The following is a 16,975-nucleotide window of genomic DNA, read 5'->3' on the forward strand; positions in this document are numbered from 1 at the left end:
AATAGAAAAGACATATTTACAGAATAAAGGATGGTTCTTCCCAAGAAACAGCTATTGGCAACAGTTGCCATTTTTCTGAGATTGGAGAACACTTCATCCAAGTCCAGACTGGCCAGTCCCTGCAGCAGGACGTGGGAACCACTTCACTCACCACACTGCAATTCTAGGTCTTAGCCTCATTTGAAAAACAATGTGGTTAGACTGATGATTTAATAAAATTTTCCTACCTCTGAATTTCATGCCATTTCTTTCATATGTAGTCTAAGCTTAATTATCTATTTGAGAATTTCTGTATGTATCCATCTGTCCTTGGCTTTGGAATAGATTTTTTACTTGCTTTTTTTCTTTTTAAAGGTGTGCTTGCCTGATCTTATAGGAATTAGCTTTGAAGACTAAACTTCGTAATAATTAAAAAGTGACAATTTTCCAATCTTACCCATTGCTCATGAACTCATATCTCCCCACTCCACAGGCAAATACCTTTGGCTATAGACCCCTTAAGAAGCTGTCAGCATCTGAACTTGGGATTCTTGGGGATCTACTTTTCACGAAGAATATTTCTTTTTCTCAGTTGGTGCTTCCTTCTGTGGATTAAGGAAGAAAAACGAATGCTGACACAATGTGGGGATTGCAACCAATGTTACACAATAATCTGCATATAAATTTTTGAATGAGAAACTAATTTGTTCTGTAAACTTCCGCCTAAAGCACAATAAAATTATTAAAAAAAAAAAAAAAGGAAAATTCTGCCCTTATTGAAGTGATGAGTGAAGAAACAAAGACATCTTAGAGGGAGTTGGCTGACCATTTACAGATGATCATTGTGTTCCAGAACCCAGTCCCCAGCTTCGTAGAAACAAAACTTTAATTTTGTCAGTATACACAGATCATATCAAACTTTTAGCAACCTATACAGGTCAATCAAACTACTACTACTGCTACTACAACTAATATTTACTGAATACTAACTACGTGCTAGTAGTTAAGCAAGTTCAAGTTGAAGAAGAAGAAAATTAAAACAAGTCCATGAGAGCCAAAGTTCAACCTTGAGTATATCCCACCTGAATTGAGAGATCATCTCAAGAATAGATTTGACACATTGAACGCTAATGACCAAAGACCAGACGAGTTGTAGAATGACATCAACGACATCATACGCGAAGAAAGAAAGAGATCATTAAAAAGACAGGAAAGAAAGAAAAGACCAAAATAGATGTCAGAAGAGACTCTAAAACTTGCTCTTGAGTGTCGAGTAGCTAAAGCGAAATGATGAAGTAAAAGAGCTGAAGAGAATATTTCAGAGGGCAGCTTGAGAAGACAAAGTAAAGTATTATGATGAAATGTGCAAAGACCCGGAGATAGAAAACCAAAAGGGAAGAACATGCTTGGCATTTCTCAAGCTGAAAGAACTGAAGAAAAAAACCAAGCCTTAAGTTGCAATAATGGATTCTATGGGCAAAATGGAAACTCTATAGGGCAGTTCTACTCTGTCCTATAGGGTCGCTATGAGCCGGAATTGACTCGATTGCAGTGGGATCTTGGTTTGGTGGGTTTATGGGCAAAATACCGAACGATGCACGAAGCATCAAAAGAAGGTGGAAGGAATACAGAGTCACTGTACCCAAAAGAATTGGTCGATGTTCTATCATTTCAGGAGGTACCATATGATCAAGAACTGATGCTACAGAAAGAAGTCCAAGCTGTACTGAGGACATTGGCAAAAAACAAAGCTCCAGGAATTTATGGAATACCGATTGAGATATTTCAACTAACAGATGCAGCCCTGGAAGTGCTCACTTGTCTATGCCAAAAAATTGGGAAGAGAGCTACCTGGCCAACTGACTGGAAGAGATCCATATTTATGCCTGTTCCAAAGAAAGGTGATTCAGCCGACTACAGACATTATTGAGCAATATCATTGATATTACACACAAGTAAAATTTCTCTGAAGATCATTCAAAAGTAGTTGCAGCAGTACATTGACAGGAAACTGCCAGAAATTCAAGCCAGATTCAGAAGAGGATGTGGAACCAGGGATATCATTGCTGATGTCAGATGGATCCTAGCAGAAAGCAGAGAACACCAGAAAGATGTTGACCTGTGTTTTATTGACTATGCAAAGGTACTCATCTGCGCTGATCATAACAAATTATGGATAACATTGTGAAGAATGGGAATTCCAGAACACTTAATTGTGCTCATGAGGAGCCTGTACATAGATGAAGAGGCAGTCGGTCTAACAGAACAAGGGGACACTATGTGGTTTAAAGTCAGGAAAGGAGTGCATCAGGGATGTATCCTTTCACCATACTTATTCAATCTGTATGCTGAGCAAATAATCTGTGAAGCTGGACTATATGAAGAGAAATGGGGCATTAGGATTGGAGGAAGACTCATTAAAACCTGCAATATGCAGATGACACAACCTTGCTTGCTGAAACGGAGGAGGACTTGAAGCACTTACTGATGAAGATCAAAGACTACAGCCTTCAAAATAGATTACATCTCAACATAATGAAAACAAAAATCACCACAACTGGACCAATCAGCAACACCATGATAAATGGAGAAAAGTCTGAAGTTGTAAAATATTTCATTTAACTTGGATCCACAATCAATGCCGATGGGACAAGCAGTCAAGAAATCACCTGATGCATTGTCTTGGGCATATCTGGTACAAAAGATGTCTTTCAAAAACCAAAGATGTCACTCTAAGGAGTAAGATGTGCCTGACCTAAGTCATGGTGTTTTCAATCACCTCACATGCATGTGAAAGCTGGACAACAAATAAGGAAGACCAAAGAAGAATTGACATCTTTGAATTACGGTGTTGGTGAAGAATATTGAATATACCATGGACTGCCAAAAGAACTAATAAAACTGTCTTGGAAGAAGTACAGCCAGAATGCTGCTTAGAAGCAAGGTGGCAAGACTTCGTCTCACATACTTTGGACATGTTATCAGAAGAGATCAGGCCCTGAAAAAGGACACAATGCTTGGTAAATAGTGGGTCAGTGAAAAAGAGGAAGACCCTCAACAAGATGGATTGACACAGTGGTTGTAATAATGGGCTCAAGCAAAACAATGATTACGAGGATGGCGAAGGACCTGGTAGTGTTTCGCTCTGTTGTACGTAGGGTTCCTATGAGTCAGAACCGACTCGACAGCACCTAACAACAACTATGTGCTAGACACTGTGCAATCTTATTTACATGGTTTGCCTCTTCTAATCCTAACAATTCTCTTTGATAGGTACCATTATTAAAACTCATTTTATAAATGAGGAAGTTGAAGTAACAGCATCATCAAAGGTTGTTGTTGTTAGGTGGCTTCTAGTTGGTTTTGACTTAGTGACTCTGTGACAGAGTAAACTGCCCCATAGGGTTTCTAGGCTGTGTTCTTTACCAGAGAAGACAGGTCTTTCTCCTGTGAAGCCGCTGGGTGGATTTGTACCACCAACCTTTCTGTTAGCAGCCAAACACTTAACTGTTGCACCAATGGGTTCTTTTTGTCAAGGGTTGTTGTTGTGTGCTGTCGATTCCAACCTCATAGCGACCCTATATGACAGAGTAGAACTGTTCCATTAAGTTTTCCAGGTGGTAATCTTTATGGGAGCAGATCACCAGGTCTTTTCTCCCCTGAAGCGAGCTGGTGGGTTAGAACCGCTCACCTTTCAGTTAGCAGCGGAGCCCGTAACCATTGTGCCAGGACTTCTTGGTCGAGTGTTGGCAGCTATTAAGTACAGGCAGTCCCTGAGTTACCAAAGTCTGACTTACATACATACTGCAGTTACAACCAACCCCCGTAAAGCCTGTTATATTAAAAATTCAAGGTACATGCAGTGGTTCGTAATACCAAACAGGCACTACTTTGCAACATACATCAAAACGTTATTATTATTATTACTGTTTATTATTACTGCATTATTATGTTAAAGATGTTTTAGTGTATCTGAAAGTGTTTCTTTAATGTTTTTTTATGCATAGAAAGGTACACTATACAAACATTTGACTAACTGATGTTAGATACAAACAGTACCTAACTGTTCCGACTCACATACAAACTGGACTTAAAGACATATTTAGGAACAGAACTCGTTCGTAATCCAGAGACTGCCTGTAGTGAAGCCAAGCTTCAAACCCAACTGGCACACCTCACGAGCTTATGCTCTTAATCATTAATTACATTACATCATCTCTCCTAAGGACTTACGAACTAAAATCACTTTATTAATTAACAGTAGAAGATATTCACTTCCAGAGCACAGAAGATCAGCATCAAAACGTCAAACAAGGGGAAGTCAGTTGTCCCGAGCAGGGCTTCTCAATGAACGGCCTGGTGCTGGTCAATAATGCAGGTTCTTTAGGTCAATCCAGTTCTAAGAAATCAGCAACTTTGGAGTTGGAACTTTGAAATCCGCATTGTTAGTAGTATCCCAAGCAATCCTTATACACACTGATCTTGAGACATTTCACCTACCACTTGGAAAAGCCCAAGAATTATACCTATTTTACTAAATACATCTCTTCAATGATTGAAATATTCCTAGCTACAAGATTCTCTTCTTCTAAGCTAGGCTAGCTCTCTAGACACCAAGCTCACCAAGTCCCTTTCATTAACACTCTTTCTTTAGAGAGGGAACAACACAATTGATTAGTTTAGGGCTTACTGCTGTTATAGTTTCGCACTTTTTAATTCCTCGTAAAGCCTTACTCTTCCGAGATTGTTTTACACTCCTAAACCACCCATTTAGATAATATTTGTAAGTCAGACACGCCTATAATTATTTCCTGCATCTTATTTTTCCTGTTCCTAATTTCACTCTTTGAAGTTGGTTAAAACACTGGTTTTTTTTTAACGGTTCCTCTCCCCATCCTTCCTACTTCAGTACTGACTGTAGTTCAGTACCTGGCTAACGAGAAGTTGATTTCTTTATAAAATGTGAAGGAACTGTAAATATGCCTCTAAGAACTTTGCCTTCTTAGAATTTTCTAATGGTATTCTAGAGAGAATAAGAGAACAGGAAATATTGAAAAAGAAAACAAAGCTATAGTTGAACATAGCTCTTTGGCTTAACCTATAGAACATACACACATATTAAAAGACAAGTGTTTGTTACTTCAGACTGTATTAAAAACAACTACGTGTTTAAAAGGTTTAAATTTGCTTTTCTTGTTTTATAGTTTTTACATCCAAGCTAAGATGGTGACAATGACTTAAAAGTGAAACTAAAATACACAGGGAAGTAAGATTAAAAAGTGAAGCTTTTCTTTAAATGCTTCTCTGGTAATACAGAATCTAGGCAATGCAGATAAATTTTGAAAACTTCTGTAAAATGATTAAGGATTACTCCCCTTCTTAAACCAATAATATTGTCAATATTTAACAACAGTAACATTTTAAGAATTACTCAATATGTCATAAGGGAATCCGAGAATATTTGTTGAAATGAATTAAAAAGTTTTTACATTCAAACTGAATCTGCAAAAGTAATCTTAATTTAACAGAGAATCTTAGGGGCAGAAACTTCTGTGAGTGAAATTGATTTCAAAGATAATCAGCAGGGATAAAAATCCTCTGGACAATAAAATCTCCCCGATTTGAACTGACAGTTAGTGAAAAGCCTTGGTTACATGTTCTTAGACAAAGAGTGTTCAGTATAACAGGTAAAGAAATATTGTACAGAACTATTTTTTTTCCCATGGTAACTATGTTAGCAAAGTCTGGCCTAGAATAGATAATACCTAATTAGCTTATCAAAGTATCTGCCTCCAAGAGAAGTATATGTACCAGTCAGGGTTTACGCCTTTTTCTCTAAAGTGTGTGAAAGCAGTTTGTTGTAAGTTGGAAAGTAGTTTTTTATGTCTATTATTTGCTTAGAAAGCTCTTTAATATAATAATAGACTTTGTATTCAGGGCCAAACAGTATTTATTGAGGCCCATTTTTTTTTTCATGAGGAGCTATGCAGTATAATAACTCCTATCTTCCAATAAGTTATCTTACACTTAATCCAACAGAAATTTTCATAAATTCTTAATAAAAGAAAGTCAAAATAATGACACTTTATAGAGTTGATATTCCATCTTTCAGGAAGTATATAAAAAGATCTCATTAATATATTTAATCCTTTTGAGAAGAACCCTCCTAAGTAGATGAAAATCAAAATCAATTAGACTAAGGGAGAATACAACATGCTCTATTGAACTTCTATTCTTCTGCTACAGATTTTCTTGACTGCTGATTCTCCTTTTGATAATTTTGATAAATTTAAAGATATATGCATATAAATTTGTAACATTACCTGGAGAGTATCCATCCTTTATTCACCTAACTAAGCATCCTTTCTTTTATACTCTGCCTCCCACATCTATACACACCAAGTGAAGATACAGCAGATGAAAAGATAACACAAAGACCTAAGGATTTCCTCTTTTATGTGGAGCATTGCTAACCTTTGGTGTTCCAAGGATTTCTGGTATAATGTTCAACTGTGCTCTGTGGCTGGTAATAAGAACTTGAATCTGTATTTGTAGAGTTTGTGTTCGGCTAAAAAAACATTGTATAAAATCAAAATTGGAGTTTAAGCAATGCTAAAAAAACGTTTTTGTCTACATGATATATATTGAGTGGCTGAGCATTAAGGCTGCTATCTCCACTGCATGGATTCAAAGATGACTAACCAAGTCCCAGTTCTCAAGGAAATCACATGATTCATATATTAGTGGAAGAGACAAGTGACTATAATAAAAAACCAAAAAATTTTATTGCCATTCAGTGGATTCCAACTCATAGCCACCAAATAGGACAGGGTAGAACTGCCCCCAAACGGTTCCCAAGGAGCAGCTGGTGGATTCAAACTGCCAATCTTTTGATTAGCAGCCAAGCTCTTAACCATTGGACCACCAGGGCTCCACATGGTACTGTAATACAAGGCACAAAGCACTAGAAGGGAAACACAGATTACTTTGTGATTAAAACGCAAATAATTTCAAAATTACCACTGATCTAAATGCTTTAAGGTTTTATCACAATGTCAATATAATCATAAAAAAATAAATTCTATTCCCCTGTCCCTCAGATTCCAAAAACTCGGACCCCGTTGTTGACAAATTGGTGACTGGTTCCGAAAGGGCTGGAGGGTCAGTGCGAGGCAGACAGCATCACACCAGGCCCTAGGGGTATAACCCCTTTTGAGGTCGAGAGTGCAGAGTCAACCACGCAGAATAGCAAGGTTCGTGGAGTTCTCACCCCGGCCAAACTTCCGATTACCTCTGATAAGCCCTAAGGACCACTGAGTAGCAGACCAGGCCAGTTGCCCCAGTAGAAAAACGGCGACGGCTGCAACATTAACGATTAAATTTTACAGACTTTCATTAGGTCGGCCTAATAATGCACCTGCAGTAAGATTCCTAGAGCTGAGGGTTCTTAGACTGGCGAGACAGGAAGGGAGAGAGGGAAAAGGGAAAGAAAATAGGGAGGATACTGGAAAAGGGGGAGGGGAATGGGCGGGATACCACCGGGAGCCCTAGGGTTTACTGAGGAGATGGTGGCGTTCCCATGGAAACGTATCCCTCCGCCGTGATTGGCGTTTTAGCCTTTTCAGTTCCTTCCGCGCCGATTCTCCGCTGTTTCCGCTCAGCTTCTTTGTGCCGCGCAGAACGTCGAGATGACGCATGCGCAAAGCTCATCCGCCGCATATATAAGTCTGAACCCGGGCTCTTCCTCGTAGCGCCGCTTGGACCGTTGGCGAGTGGGGACGTTCAGCGTTCGTATTACCTGGGCACTGCGAGCTAAAAGAGACGAGCACGCGGGCCAGTCGTCATGTCGCGTTACGGGCGGTACGGAGGAGGTAAGATACTAGGGCCCGGCGAGGGACAGGGCTGTGGGTGCAGTGAGGATTGCGAGGCCGTAGGGTTAGCGCGGCGGTTGGGAGACGGTTATTCCGCGTGCGTAATGGCGGCTTCGGCGCACGCCATACGAAGCCGGAGGTAGCATGGGCGGGCTGTTGCAGGAGGATGGAGGAGGGCGGGTGTATGGCCGTCCCTGGCTCCTTATTAATTCCTGGATATTTTGGCCGTCCGGTGCATCCCGCAGCGGGGCCCTTGATCACAATTTTCCCGTTGCCCTTCTTGGGGCCGCCCGCTCCCTTCCCCCGCCCTCGGCGGCGGCTGCCATTTTGCGCACATTGACGAGCATGGTGGCGCATTTCCTTAGCGCTTTCCCGCCACTTTAGCGGGCGCATCTACGATCAAGGTTGAATTTGAGAGGGAACAAAATTGTGGTAGCTGAGAGCTGTGCATTCTCGTCAAACAACTGTCCGAGTTGCGGAGTAGGAGTAGAGAGAGAGTCGTTAACGTCTGGCGCCTGGTTTCTCTTTTAGTTATTTCCAAGCGCAGTTTATGGCTCTGGGGCGGGGAGCTGGAGTTTTGGGCGAGCCTGTGCCGGGAGCGGTTGCCGCGGAGGACCAGAGCCTGCGCAGCCCTGCTTTCCAGGCCGGGGCCCGCCCGCAGCCGCCGCCGCGGGCCAGCGCGCTCCCTGCGCGCCGGGGGCGGGGCTGGGGCGGGGCCGCCCCATGCCTCGGAATACCCTACCGCACATCTTTGCATGTGTATTGGAGGCTTTTTGTCTTATTAGAATTTTTAGGAGGGAGCCCAGGTGGCTTAACGGTTGAAAGCTCGGCTGCTAATGGAAAGGTGGTCTCGGTTCGAACCTACCCAGCAGCTCCGCGGGAGAAAGACCTGGCAGTCTGCTCCCTTTAAAGATTACAGCCATAGAAAACTCAATGGGGGCAGTTTTATTGTCACATGGAGTCACTGAGTCAGAATCCACTCGACGGCAAATAACAGTCTGAAGAACTTTGCCAAAAGCCCAGTTATTCAGGAATTTACAGGCTTTGCTGGTTCAGGACTAAGTTCAGTCTTTCAAAGAGTATTAGACATGCTTTGCCCACGCTTAAGGATGGATTTTTTTATAATAAAGAATTCATTCAAACTTAGGCAGGATTTTGCATAACATGCATTCTTTTTACATTTTTAAACAGAGACCAAGGTGTATGTTGGTAACCTGGGAACTGGTGCTGGCAAAGGAGAGTTAGAAAGGGCTTTCAGTTATTATGGTCCCTTGAGAACAGTGTGGATTGCAAGAAATCCTCCAGGATTTGCCTTTGTGGAATTTGAAGATCCCAGAGATGCAGAGGATGCAGTGCGAGGACTGGATGGAAAGTAAGTAAACATCAGTTATAAAATGTGCATTCAGATATTCCTGTGGCAGGTAATGAATTAGTTGCCCAGCTTGGACTCTGTAGTCTGGAGGATAGCTGATCATAATTTTATGATTTAAGACCTGAAGACTTAAAGAGGGCAGAAAAGATGGAGTTGGAAGGGCTTAGTAAAGATAGCGGAAGATTAAGAGAGTAAAGAGTGGTTGGAGAGAGCTTTACTGCTAAATCTAGAATCCACATGTATATTTTTAACATTAGAATTTTGTTAATTTTATAGGGTGATCTGTGGTTCCCGAGTGAGAGTTGAGCTATCAACAGGAATGCCTCGACGATCTCGTTTTGATAGGCCACCTGCCCGACGTCCCTTTGATCCCAATGATAGATGTTATGAGTGTGGAGAAAAGGGACATTATGCTTACGATTGTCATCGCTATAGCCGACGAAGAAGAAGCAGGTATTTATTTTGGTAAAGGAGTGGCTGGTATCTTAGATAATCAAGTAATTTTTTTATTAGCAAAGGACAAACTTATTTTTCTATAAACTTGAATGTTAATTGTACAGGTGTATTTTACAATTTTTGTTTAATTAAACAAATGTTAATATGTTAATAATCAACCTGGTCAAAACCTTTCAGGTTTCTTCGTTTGAGTCAGTCGCCTTGATTCAGAATGTCACGAGCCTTATGATATCATGCTGAGGCGCCTTGCAAATCCGACAATTAAGATCCTCCTAGACCTTGAGGTGATCAGCATAAGAGGCCAGATCCCCTCGAGTCATCTACACCTAGCTTCACCTTATTCTTTAAAGGGCAGAAAATTTGAGACGGTGATCGCCGTAACAGTAAATTTGGCTTACAATTGGGGCCCCCCTCCGGTTTAGAAAGAGGAACACCAGATTGACCACATTCCCACCTAGAAAAATCTTCTTGCGTCAATCAAGCCTCACCTGGCTCATTTGGCTGTCAGTTTGATCGTCGTTAGATTGAAGAAAACATCTAGATGCAGCGATCGGCTATAGATACTTCTAGATCGTCTAGATCTACTAGACCATGGGCCAAAGAGGGTCGACCTGCAAACTTGCAAGGTTTATTTTAAATACACATTACAGTGATTTGTATTATGTAATTCTAAGATGTAATTCAGCTTTTAACAAATCTTTTTTTAGGTAGTTTAAAAAAAAAAAAAGACAACTAATAGGCCCAGAGTTTTGTTTTGTTTTGTTTTGTTTTTTTTCAAATGAGACACTAAATTTAAATAGTTTTGAGATTTGATTTCAGCAAAGGCATACAAACTTTATAAATGAGTTACCTTCTAATATCATGTTTTTTTCTAACTTGAAAAATAGGTCAAGGTCTAGATCACATTCGAGATCCAGGGGAAGGCGATACTCGCGCTCACGCAGCAGGAGCAGAGGACGCAGGTGAGAGATCTTGTTTAATACGCTACAAGTCTTAAAAAGTGTTAACCTTATTTGGAGATGGACTTGACTTTGATTGAATTTTTAGGTCAAGATCAGCATCTCTTCGACGATCAAGATCTGTATCTCTTCGACGATCAAGATCAGCTTCGCTCAGAAGATCTAGGTCTGGCTCTATAAAAGGATCGAGGTATTTCCAGTATGTAGCACGTTTTTTTTTCTCATTTGTTTGGATTATCACGTCTTAATGACAGCAGTGGACTATCTTATGGACGGTTCAAATGAGTGGTCCAGAAATATTTGAATACTTGAAATGTAAAAGTTGAGTTTGTAAATAATCTGTAACATGGATATTATTCTAGATGTGCAGATAAAAGCACAACTAAAGATTTTTTTAAGGTTTGTTGGGTCATGGTGGTAGAGAAGGGACCAAAATGCAAATCATTTCAGTGAACACTTTGGGTTACATATGTTGCCGTAAACTCTTGGTATCAGATTTTATCTATTGTGTAGACGAATATCAGGTCTGAAAGACTTAGTTGCCTGAGCTCTGATAAGGCCCATCAGAACCAGGAAGGAATTTTTAGAAGGAAGTCAAAACATAGTTTCTCTTTTTTTTTTTGTAAGGTGAATTTGAGACCCAGTTGTTGAGGGTGGTGCTGTACACGTGGATGAATGCGGACTTTTTTAATCAGGCAGTAGCTTAGGCACAAATTTTAAGAAATTAAAAAGCAAGGAACCCAGCTTCTTACTCTCCTTTTAGAGGACAAAAGTATATAAAATTCTAGAGAATAAAGAACGCTAGAGGTGATGACTCCATGGTAGGGGATAGGTATTGCTGTTCAGTAATAGCACAAAGTGTTTAAATACAGGAATTCTGAATCCTGTCATCCATCTGGAAAAGGTGTGGACCTTTAGATAGAATGCATTTGATTCGATGGCAGGACCTTAAGATCTTTAAAAGAGATGTGTATGTTAGGGCCTAATTTGGTTCGTCTGACAAATTGATGGCCCTGAACCAAGGTAATTGCTGATCCAAAAAAAAGAAACCAAACCCAGTTGCTGTACAGTTGACTGACTCCTGTCGACCCCACACATGTCAGTGGAACTGTTCTGTAGGGTTTCAGTGGGTAGTTTTTTCGGAGGTAGATCTTCTAGGCCTTTATTCGGAGGTGCTTCTAGGTGGACTGAAGTCTTCCAACTTAGCAATTAGCAGCTGAGCTTGTTAACCCATTTGTACCTCCCAGGGACTCAAATTTGCTGAATCCAAGAATAAAGCTTTACTTAAAGATGGCTTTCTTTTTTCACAGAGCTTTATTACCTAAAGAAGTCTCATTTCAGGGGTCTCCATGGGCTAAAAGAGTTTGATACCTCTGTTAGGTTTTAGGAGCCCTGGTGGTGTAGTGGTTAAGAGCTATGGCTGCATATCCAAAAGGTCGACAGTTTGAATCCACCAGTGCTCCTCGGAAACCTTGTGGGGCAGTTCTTTTCTGTCTTGTAGGGTTGCTGTGAGTTAACAATTGATGGCAATGGGTTTGGTTGGGTTATTATTTATTAGATGTCTATTTTTAGGACCCTGTCTTGTCTTTTGTCATCCTCACAATCATCACTATGGTTGAGCCCATTGTTGGCAGCCACCGTGTCAGTCCATCTTGTTGAGGGTTGTCTTTTTCGCTGATTCTGTACTTTACCAAGCATGATGTACTTTTCCAGGGATTGGTCCCTCCTGATAACATGTCCTTGCCTCCAAGCATCCTGGTTGTTCTTGAAACCTCTAGTTAAAACCAAATCATGTTATACAAGCCTTCTGAAATGAAAACTGGAAATGTGATGTTTGATGTAATTGATGCCATTTATTTCCCTTGAATATTACATGGCACTTGAGAAGCAGTATGCTTTTCTGTATGGGAACTGTGACAGTTATCCAGCTCATTGAGAATAATAGAAATAATTGAAATGGTGGTTCCATATATCTTTGATACTCTTGTTGAAAGCATGATAATTTGTTCCTATCTTAGACTGATACAGGACGAGAGTTGCACGTGACTCAGTGTTAGCCTCTATTTGCAGCCTACCTAGTAGGTAGGTAGGTAGGCTTAGTAGGTGTTTTAAGGGAATTATGCCTATGGAATGATAGTCTAATTGTATTTTGCATTTTTTAAGATCTCGGTCAAGGTCAAGATCAAGATCCAGGTCTCTTTCACGACCAAGAAGCAGGTAGGACAAAAGAGCTGACTAGTGTTCTTGTAGTTACATGGCACCAATATCCAAAGAGTTCAAAGTGTTTTGAATGGTTCACATTTCAAGTGTTAATTTTAAGCCTTGGCGTTAAGTGGGAACATACAGTACTTAATAAACCAAACTTTAGAATTTCATTTATATGTGGCCTGTTGGTGGAGTTCCTGGATAATGGAATTTGAAACTATCGTGAGAAAGAAGTTTACAACTTAATGTAGGGAGTTACATTAAGAAGCCCTCGTTAGACTGATTACAGAGGTGGTCCCTGACTTAAAATGGGGCTCTGTTCTGGCGACTCGGTTGTGAGCCATAAGCCTGTTCTGATGTAAGTTGAATACCTCTTTTTTTCTCACTGTTGTCAATATCTTTATAAATTCGATCTTTGAATGTTTGAAATAACACCAGCAGATTATATACTACGACGTTGTATGTAGTACATACTACCAACGGCAAGATGTACCAAAAAAAATTTTTTTAAGGACTATTGTAAGTGTGGTTCGTTGTAAGTTGGGAATTACCTGTATTGCATGGAGAAGCATGTTGAGATAAATGTGTTTAAAAAAGAGTAAAAGATTAATCATGATAAAACAGTGTATGAAAAGCAGTTTGTTGGAAGATTACTTTTGTTAGCAAAGACTGTGTAGGCTTTTCCTCCAGATTAAGTTTAGGACAATCTGGGGGTTCACTTCCTGGTATTCTGACGATAAGAAAAGGATTGGCGAGTACCTTGGCTTAATAGAATTTCTCATGTTTTGACAGCCGATCGAAGTCCAGATCACCATCTCCAAAAAGAAGGTAAGTTAAATAATGTTCTGTTGCCAAATCTTAACTGTCATACGTGGCCTTTGCAGAGTTTGTTTGCTTACTGCCTGCTTTGCAGTCTTTGAGCTCTTTGGAGAATTGGTGCTATATAGGTGAAAATACTAGATGATGAGTTTCTGAAATGACTACTTCTCTTGCTTCAATATTAGCTTACAGTTTTGGTGGAAATATTTAATTTTAAAGTGTTACAGTGGTCAGTAAGATGTATTTAGTTTTATCAAGCTTAAACTGTAGAATTTCATGATAAGAAACATATTTTTTCCCACTGTGAAAAGTAGGTAAAAAGGGAAATGTCCACATGAGGAAGATAAATTCTTGGGTTGCAAGCTCACAACTGAACTGTTAACTGTGTAGCACTATTTAACGTCAAACAAAAAAATATTCAAATAGTTGTATGTAAACTCCGCGGTTTTGTCAAGTGAGCTGTTAAGCTTAATCTTAAGCAGGGAGAAAACATCTCTATAAATCTTTCACGTAATTGAGGTCTCTGCTGTAGGGACTTAGTACCTTTGGCAACCTTTAAATTGAAATGGAATGTTGTCCTGACGTGTACATGAGAAAAGTAAGTTTCAGTGGACACTAATTGGTTCCAAACCTAATGTTTTTCTTTGTAGTCGCTCCCCTTCAGGAAGTCCACGCAGAAGTGCAAGTCCTGAAAGAATGGACTGAAGTTCTCAAGTTCACCTTTTAGGGAAAAGTTACCTTGTTTACATTATTATAAGGGATTTGTGATGTCTGTGAAGCGTAACCTAGGAGAAGGATCTTTCAACCATCGAACCAAAATGGATCTGGATTATTACTCTCTAAATTCACAGCAGTAAGATCATAGACATCTTTGTTGAATGTGTTAACATCCTATGATCAGAAAATGTGGGTTTTTATTTGGCACATTTAAATAAAATGTTTCTAACTAGAATTTTGATTTGTGTTTAATATTAACTTTTCAATTTGCGTAAACTTAACGAGTCAAAATAGGTAGTTATTATTAACTATATTCCTACGAAGTTTAGTGGTATTGTTAAGGCTGCAACATCATTAAGTGTTCTGTGCGTATGTTTGCTGGCCAGGGTCTTCAGGGATTTTGGAAATTCCATATTACCTTGAAGCTTTGGATAAGATGACCTGGTCTTGAGTTCCCCACAGTAGCATGAGTGCATTATGACAAGTCCCTACAGTAAGAGCTAATCTATTTGGAGTAGATGTTACTAGATAACATACTAATCTCAGTCTGTCAGGGTAGAGGGACCACTGATTTGACTCTAAATTAGTGTGATAGGAACTAGGCAAAGAGTTATTGAATTAAATGTGGTATAAGTTAGTTGGACTTGATGCTGGAGAAACCATCTGAGTTCTGAAGGCTATTGCATAGTAACTAAGGTTTTTAGGCTGTTGGGTAGGATGGTGTCAACTAGAACGCCCCATGTTGGGGAGCTCTACTCAATGTGCTTTTGTTTTGTTTGCTTTCAACATTATCCATCCAATTATATACCCCCCAAAAATGCATGTTTGAGGAATTGTCTGAATTTGAGACAAAACATTTTCATGTAAACCAGCTTTGCAAAATTTTCCAGCCCAGTTACTCCTACTCCTTCAAATGGATTGCCTTATTCTGAGTAGAGATCTGTTAGTTTCCAAGCTATTTTTTAGTTCCCACCACCTAACACAATTTCTCTTATTTTGCCAGGCTGGTGCAAAGTGATTAAAGATGTCAATCACAAATGTTAATGTGAGACTAAAGCAGTTTTGTAAACCTCATTTCTATTGAGCAACACGTCATGTAGCTTAAGTTTTTTTGGTAACTTCTCATAGACTTCAGAGTGTTAAAGCCAGTAGGTTCTTTATTCAGACTTAAAATCTTCCTAGTAGGGTAGTAACAGTTATGAAAGTTTTCTGGTTAAGCTTTCACCAGGTATTCTCTAGCCTTTTTTTTTGTTGTTGTTAAGATCACTTCTCTTACCTGATACCAGTGCTGGTGGAACAGATATCTGCCCTTGTCCATTTTCTTATACTTTTCAACAAAACCATTGAATAGCATTACAATTTGGGAATGCTAGTCTGCTTCACATTTATTTGGTTGTGAGTGATCACACTAGTGCGTCGGAAATTATTTGGATGCTTTGTTTTTAGAATTTTGATTTAACTGCCTGAACTATATATATGGTTGGTATAAAGCTATGTGTATAATTGGCAGGCTCGTTTGTTGCACTTGGTTAGCTTTAATTGTTCTGTGTGTATAAAGATAAGTTTACTCAACAATAAATCTTACAGAGATTGAAAACACAATCCTGATACTCAATTTTTGGAGATGGGAGTTTTGAGTCAAGAGTAGGAATTATTAATCCTGTCATTTTGGAATAGACAATCTAGCAGCACCCTGGACATTAGTATGGAAGGATATAAAGGGTATAGAGGTGTTGCAAAAAAATGGTTTTAAGAAACAAGCATAAAAAACATAACCTTAGTGGGAAAAAGGAATCCTGACTGTCAAGGCCAGTACCTTTCATACTTTACTGCAATACCATTGTGTTCAGTAAATATCTCAAAATGGTAGATTATGTCGGTTAGAACTGTAAAATTGATTTAAAAAGTGCTGGTTCGGAATCTAAATTTGATACGTCTCACCCTGGCACTAATTGGTAGCTAATTTAACAATGCTGGATGCTTTCGAATGCTATATACATAAAACCTTATTTTGGTCCTCTAACGTAGGTACAGAGAGAAGTCATGAATACCTTTGACCTCACAGTGGCAGCTCTGCATTGGGCTTTGAACTAGGCTCAGTATCAAGTGAGCTGTGGCGCTACCATTTTGCCGTGTCTTCTTCTGAGGACAAAGAATAAAGTCTGAGAAGTTGGAAATTCCATCAATTTGAGATTGGTTAAGTGAATAGTGGGCTAGGATTGTAGTTCCCATGTTTGTGTAGGTTATAACCTATCTCGTAGTCTAAAGGAGTATGGTGTTTTTCCAAAATATATTAAGGTAATAGGAATCACAAGGTATAAAACTGAAAAGTTGGCAGACTTACTCAAGTGAAGGAGTTTTCATAGCTCTTAGCTTGGGAGCCCTTTGGAAGGAAGGGCTCCATAACTGACCTATATACATGATTGTAACTAGAAAGATGCTGTGGAACAGAAGTTCAAAATAACAAGAAATGCTAGTAGGCGGGCTGATCTTGGAGTTAAGTCCTCAAAAACTCAAATGTTTCACACTTGGGTAAGTTAATTTTTTTAGTAAGAAAACCCAAGTCCATTGTTGAGTTCATTCTGACTCGTAGTGAC

At 39.5% G+C, this 16,975-nt stretch overlaps 1 protein-coding gene across 2 annotated transcripts; it reads left to right on the forward strand.

Moving 5' to 3' along the window:
- The first annotated feature begins 7,665 nt into the window (after positions 1-7,665).
- Positions 7,666-14,613, forward strand: SRSF7 (serine and arginine rich splicing factor 7). Of its 2 annotated transcripts, none has more exons than XM_049870231.1 (8): positions 7,666-7,850; positions 9,042-9,222; positions 9,499-9,675; positions 10,566-10,640; positions 10,726-10,827; positions 12,801-12,854; positions 13,635-13,670; positions 14,312-14,613. In XM_049870231.1, exons 1-8 carry the CDS (start codon positions 7,823-7,825, stop codon positions 14,364-14,366), a joined length of 708 nt encoding a protein of 235 aa, XP_049726188.1. In that variant the 5' UTR covers positions 7,666-7,822; the 3' UTR covers positions 14,367-14,613. The 2 variants fall into 2 exon arrangements, with proteins under 2 accessions (XP_049726188.1, XP_049726187.1); XM_049870230.1 differs by having other exon boundaries at positions 7,668-7,850; positions 10,726-10,836.
- Positions 14,614-16,975: the final 2,362 nt, after the last annotated feature.

Source organism: Elephas maximus, chromosome 26 (assembly GCF_024166365.1).
Source record: "Elephas maximus indicus isolate mEleMax1 chromosome 26, mEleMax1 primary haplotype, whole genome shotgun sequence".
Classification (NCBI taxonomy): Eukaryota; Metazoa; Chordata; class Mammalia; order Proboscidea; family Elephantidae; genus Elephas; species Elephas maximus.